This window comes from Chenopodium album, chromosome 5 (assembly GCF_948465745.1).
Source record: "Chenopodium album chromosome 5, dcCheAlbu1.1, whole genome shotgun sequence".
NCBI classification, from domain to species: Eukaryota; Viridiplantae; Streptophyta; class Magnoliopsida; order Caryophyllales; family Amaranthaceae; genus Chenopodium; species Chenopodium album.
The window spans coordinates 76,329,142-76,335,980 of NC_137838.1; the positions used below are offsets into that span (position 1 = coordinate 76,329,142).

Sequence of the window (6,839 nt, forward strand, 5' to 3'; positions counted from 1 at the left end):
AGACAATAATACCAATGAGATTAGAGAATACTCAACCCCACACACCAAAAAATTAAAATTAAAATTAAAATTAAAATTAAAATAATAAAATTAAAAATAAAATAAAAATGATAATGAAAATAAATACATAAAAATAAAATCAAGAAAGTAGTTAAATGAAAAAGAGAAAAAAAAAAAAAAAAAAAAAAAAAAAAGGATTCCCATGTTCTTCCCCTTTCCTGTTTCCCATCTCTTGCTTGTCTTCCCTCCACTTTTATTTCCTTTTTCTTGCTGCCACTGCTAAGCATCTTTACTCTTTACCTCTCCCACTACTTTTGTTATCTTTCCTTAATTTTTTTTCTTTTTTTTTTTTTTTTTTACTCATTTGTGTTTTTTATTTTCTTTCCTAATTTCCAAGCTCAAATTTTTCTGGTATATATCTCTTCTTCCCTCAGCTTAACACAAATTTTCTCTCTCCTTTTCCACTCATATTCTTCCTTTTGTTCTTTGCTTAGTTTAGCATTTGTTTGTTTGATCATAAAGTTTCTACCTTTTTATTCTCAATTGAGTAGTTTTCACTTCAATTGTGCTAAAAATTTGATCTTGGTTAAAAATTCTCAACCCTTTTTCTTGATTTTTGACCCCTTTTGAATTTCTGGGTTTTCCCTTCAATTTAGTTTTTTTTAGTATCCAGATTTATTGGCTAAGTTAGAGTGATAATTATTTGTTCAATAATGTTTCCTCTTTATCTTCTTTGAGAGTTTTGTATTTTTGTGGGGGTAGATTTCTGCAAAAATCTGGGTCTTTTTTTCTTGTTTTTCTGGGGTTTGAATTTGTGGTGATTCAATTTCAATGGGATTATGTCATGCAAAACCCATTAAAATCCCAGAAACCCAGTATGAAAATGGAGAAATTAATGGAGAAATTCAACCCCAAAACAGTGGAAGTGGGAAAACCCCAAAATTCCCATTTTACAGCCCAAGTCCATTGCCAAGTGCTTTTAAGAACTCCCCAGCAAATTCAAGTGTAACATCAACCCCTCTTAGGTTCTTTAAGCGCCCCTTTCCACCACCGTCTCCGGCGAAGCACATTCGGGCTTTGCTAGCCCGGAGACATGGTTCTGTGAAGCCTAATGAGGCCTCAATCCCTGAAGGGAGTGAGTGTGACATTGGATTGGATAAAAATTTCGGGTTTTCGAAACAATTTGCTAATCATTTTGAGATTGGGGAAGAGGTTGGGAGGGGCCATTTTGGGTATACTTGTTATGGTAAAGGGAAGAAAGGTAGCTTGAAGGGGCTAGATGTTGCTGTCAAAGTCATTCCCAAAGCAAAGGTTGTATTCTTAATATTCCAATTTTGATTCATTTTTGCTGCTTATTTCATGTTATATTTTTCTATATGTGTGTTTATGTGTCAATATGAAGTTGATGTGGAGCTAGGAATTGATCTAATTGCTTGTGTTAATCATTAATTCGCCGTGTTTTGGACTTCTGATTTTGGTCACTTTGGTGCTACTGATGTAAATTTAGTTCTGTTCTTTTGAATTAGGTTGGTCAAATATTAGTAGTAGTTGGATAGTTGGATGCTGATGATGTTTGATGATTTAATGGGCATCTTTTTATGCCTTTGCTTTATTTTTAGTGTTTTATGACTTGCATAGTTGTTTTAAAAGATTCTGAATTCTTGTGTGATCAGTAGCTCTTCTTGAGATTTTCTTGTTTGATGGAATTTATACTGAAGACAGTTTGGGTAAAAGGAGAAGTAAGGGCCCTGCTATCATGATTTCGCGCTTTGTAGCAATTGCACGAATACTCCACTATTGTTAATTGGTACAATTATAATACGATATGGGGCCTTAAGTTGATTCAACCATTAACAGCTCATATATCATGATTAAGTTACCTTTTATTGGTATTAGTAAAATTTGTCTTTTGAGAGTGAAACTGTTTAAGGCCTTGTGTAAAGTGGTATATTTGGACTCATGAATAATACTTGTCCAATTCTTGGCAGATGACTACAGCTATTGCAATCGAAGATGTCAGAAGAGAAGTCAAAATATTACGAGCACTTACTGGCCATAAGAATCTTGTGCAGTTCTATGAGTCTTATGAAGATGATGACAATGTATATGTTGTGATGGAGTAAGTTAATTTTAGCTCTCAATATCATACACTCTCCTATCTCTATTCGAGAACGTGTCATGTTATACTCTTTCTTGGACACACACACACACAATTCAATTTGGCTGCGTTCTTACTACCAATGATATGGTTTAAACGCGTGGTGGTGCTATCAACTAGTCATGGCGAATAATGAAAAATCATCTATAGTTTAGCATAATCCCAAGGATATGATGTGATACAAAATTGGATTCTGTTTTACTTGATTGGAGAATGTTGCTTTCTATGGTCCTTTGAATAATTGATGTGTTTAGTTGTGGATTCTGTTTTTACCCAAGTGGGACGTGTAAGCTGCTGGGTCTGATGCCAATGATATGGGTTTTCTTTGCATTATTCTCTTTAACGGCCCCTCTCCTAGAATTTTTTCATTCCCTTGTCCATCAACTCTGATATACTTAATGCATACGAATGCTACTGTACATATTGTGTGTGCAAAATTATGCTCACCGTGTCCTTTATTGAATCTTGTAGGCTGTGTCAAGGTGGAGAATTGTTGGATCGCATACTTTCGAGGTATTGACTATTGACAAGCCATTAAACCTTGAACCTTCACTATTGTGTATTATTAGAAGTATAATTGGCTAAATTTGGCTTATAATCATCAGAGGCGGAAAATTCTCTGAAGAAGACGCAAAGGCTGTCATGGTCCAGATTTTGAGTGTTACTGCCTACTGTCATCTTCAAGGTGTAGTTCACCGAGACCTCAAGCCCGAGGTAATTGACTCATGGCTGTTGCCCTAGAATCACTAAATAACAGTGTTCTTTTGCTTTCCTAGGCGGTTGCTCTCTCTTCAATGATTTCAGATTGCTATTTACTGCTCCTGCCATTCTTTAATAATTGTCTTTTAAGGTTATGCACAGAGACAAAAGATATATTAGTTATTGCATTGGGAGTTAAACAAGTAATAGTGCGTTGGCAAATTAAGTGACAAATGAAATGAACTATGGACAGTAATTAAGTCAACAAAATTTGAGTAATGGTGGAAGTATTTGCAACCTTCAGCAATTTTGTCCCCCCCCCCCCCCCCCCTTTCTGATTTTGTTTCTGAAGGATATCTTTTTCTGTATATGTTTATCGGGTAATTTGATTTAATTATCCTCGTGATTTAATTTAACATTTATCTTTCACCCTGATCCTTGATCCTTCATCCAGAATTTTCTATTTACATCCAAAGATGAGAATGCCCCTCTTAAGGCTATTGACTTCGGATTGTCGGACTATGTAAAGCCAGGTAACTCCACTACTTGATGCACAATTGCACATCTTTCTTGCAGTGTGAATAGGCCCTTAATGCTTGTCTATATTCTTGCAGATGAGAGATTAAATGATATCGTAGGAAGTGCTTATTATGTAGCTCCTGAAGTTCTCCACAGAGCCTATGGGACTGAGGCAGATATGTGGAGCATTGGGGTAATTGCTTATATTCTACTATGTGGAAGCCGTCCCTTCTGGTCTCGCACAGAATCTGGAATTTTCCGGGCCGTCTTGAAGGCTGACCCTAGTTTTGATGAAGCCCCTTGGCCTTCTTTATCACCAGAGGCAATCGACTTTGTCAAAAGATTATTAAACAAGGATTACCGAAAGCGATTAACTGCTGCTCAGGCACTTAGTAAGTTCTAAAAAAAATTTGTTGTCTAGAGATAATTTTTTTTTGTACTGTTTCTGTCTTTTCTAGGCTTAACTGCTAGCGATTCTATTGCTAAAATACTTTTGCTTATTTTTGTCTAGGTCATCCATGGCTTTCTGGTTATCACCAGGACGATAAGATCCCCCAGGATATGATAGTGTACAGGCTTGTAAGAGCTTACATATGCTCATCTTCTTTGCGGAAAGCAGCTCTTGGGGTAGGCTAATACATTTGATTTTTCCTCTTGTTAGTGGAACTTTAGTATGGATCTTGTGAAACAAATTTCCTCAAGACTCCTTTTGTTTTAAATCTAGTAACAGTGCTTGCTGTTCACAGGCTCTTGCAAAGACGTTAACTGTGCCTCAACTAGCTTATATGAAGGAACAGTTTCAGATGCTATCTCCAAGCAAAAATGGCTACATATCAATGCAAAATTTTAAGGCAGTAAGTTTCACGCCAACTATTACTTTATGGTGTGTTTGTATATCAATAGTGTTGGGTTAGCGGATAGATTAAGAGGGAAGGGAAGGGTTTGGTTTGTTAAAAAAGGGATCAAAATTACATCCTTCCCTCTCCTTCTCTTCCCATATCGTACTGAAATAACGGAATATGGACCCATACTCCCTCCTTTTTATTCTCTTTAAATCCTCTCATCCAAGCACACTTCTAGCTTCCTTGCTCTAAAGTCTTCCTAACATTGCTGTTAATTTTATAGGCTGTATTGAGGAATGCTACAGATGCTATGAAGGATTCCCGAGTTATTGAATATGTCAACCTGGTTTGTGCCTTTTCCATTCATCTGTATCTTCTTGTGCTCTTTTTGGACGCTGATTGATTTTGCCTCGGAAGAATTAAATGACGTGAAGTAGCTAATGTGCTATGCAGGTTAGTTCAATCCAGTACAGAAAGATGGATTTTGAAGAATTTTGCGCCGCAGCCATAAGTGTGCATCAACTAGAAGCAATGGAAACCTGGGAGCAACATGCACGACGTGCTTATGAGCTGTTTGAGAAGGATGGTAACAGACCAATAATGATTGAAGAACTGGCCTCGGTATGTAATTTTTTTGCTGTTTCTTTCATTACATGGGAAACTTTTTGAAACAGCTTTAGCTAAGAATAGTATGATAGTCTGGTGCTTTAATGAGTTTAATCCATGCATAGTAGTTGCCTTTCCACTGAGTTGACGCAACTTTTAGGATCATATTAGTAGTACTTTCCCCAGATGATTGTATGGCTTGTAGCTGTAAATACTAAGGTTACAAACTTTTAGTTTGAAAAAAATTCCTACTTAAACTAGTTTATTTTGAATTAAGCTTACCAATCATATTTAGAAATTACTTGAACAATGAGCGTGAATAACTTTAAGTCATTTGGTTAGTTGAAAGCATTATACTGTTTTTTTTTTTTTATATGAATCTTTTTCCCATTTTATGCTGTTCTGTGTGCGGCTTACTATATGTTGAGTATAGACTAGTTAGGAAACATGAAACCCTTCATAGAAGTGTACCTACTTTGAGCTAATTATGACTTGAATTCTAGAGGAACTATTTGCTTTATTTTTACGTGTTTTTCTGAATGTCGTTATTTATTCCAACAGGAGCTTGGACTTAGTCCATCAGTACCCGTGCACGTGGTTCTTCAAGATTGGATTAGACATTCTGATGGAAAGCTTAGTTTTCTCGGGTTTGTTAGACTTCTACATGGAGTCTCTTCTCGCACATTTCAGAAGGCATAACTGGTGTAAGAAAACTTCTATGGTCTGAGTTTCTTATTACTCAGCGGGTAAATTTCCTCACAGCAAACCATCTTTTCTTCAGATGAAAGGTTCCTATTCATGGAAGCTCAGCTGCACATTAATGTTAACCCTTATATCTGACAACTAATGAGCCTCCGAAAGCTCCTGCATTATTTCAGTCTTTTTCTTTTCTTTTCTTTGCTTCCTTCAAAATCATATAAATGTTTCGTTTTAGGATAGTGTTTGCTGGTGCTGGAACGTAAAAGGTAGAGAAATGTACAGATGGAAATTTAGATTTTTAGAGTAGTGAACTGCTGGAAGCGAAAATCAAGGTTTTGTTATTTTTTAGGTACATCCTGTGTACTCTATGCATATGTTTTTCTCAATAATTAGGGGAAAAAATTGTGCCTGATCAAGTCAGTAGCAATATGGACTGACCGAAGTATAAGCCGAAGATGATCCATGGCATATTATGTAATGAGACTTGCTATTGTATTTTGCTTATACTGATATACATAACTTCATCATGAATTGTCCTCATTTATTTAGTCGTCGCCTCAACAGTGAACAACATCAAGCTGATTTCAATTCTTATATTACGATATTTGATGATATATTATGTATTGTTTGGTTTCAACTACTCTTGTTTTAGATACACAATAGATTTCAAATTGGATTCATCCTTTGTTTATTGAACCTAACAACTGTAAGATGGCAAAGATTATACTTTATTATGTCACAAGCAAAGAGTAACGTGAAGAAGAAAATGAGACATGTTGGAAGAGCAATTAAGAATATTAATATGGGAATAAGTTCAGTAATGCCGTTGGATCTAGCTTTGTTTGGATTCAGACTTGAATTTATAATTTATTTGAATGAATTTGGATAAGGATTTTTCTTTGTACTGGGTTGGGCTTTAATTGGATTTGGACTAATTTAGCTATCATTCATGTAAATTATGCACAAATAATCCAGCATGGTGGATGGACAGATTGGACAACAAGTTAGGGCATGTTCTCATACGAATATTTTCAATTTAGTTCAGACGTTCAGTTCAACTCTAATAAGTTCAGTTCAGTTCAACTCTAATAAGTTCAGTTCAGTTCAGCTCATTTCAGTCAATCAGAACAAACCCTTAGCTTATTTACAGGGTTAGACTGTTAATTTCATAGCTTAATGTTAATTTTTTTTTTTTTTTGGGGGGGGGGGGGGGGTAAGATGAAGGACCCGACTAACCAACACATCTCATAGGTTAAACCACCCCGCTAACGTAGGTCAAAGTTTGAGAGTAAAAGTGGAAGAGGCACGAGAATCCC

The 6,839-nt window shown here is 35.9% G+C and overlaps 1 protein-coding gene across 1 annotated transcript; it reads left to right on the top strand.

Annotated features, from left to right (window-relative positions):
• Positions 1-241: 241 nt before the first annotated feature.
• On the top strand, positions 242-6,063 carry LOC145632332 (CDPK-related kinase 7-like). Its single transcript, XM_081684679.1, has 11 exons — positions 242-1,311; positions 1,989-2,119; positions 2,630-2,671; positions 2,764-2,872; positions 3,312-3,390; positions 3,472-3,768; positions 3,888-4,003; positions 4,123-4,230; positions 4,502-4,564; positions 4,672-4,839; positions 5,386-6,063. Exons 1-11 carry the CDS (start codon positions 832-834, stop codon positions 5,521-5,523), a joined length of 1,731 nt encoding a protein of 576 aa, XP_081540805.1. The 5' UTR covers positions 242-831; the 3' UTR covers positions 5,524-6,063.
• Positions 6,064-6,839: the final 776 nt, after the last annotated feature.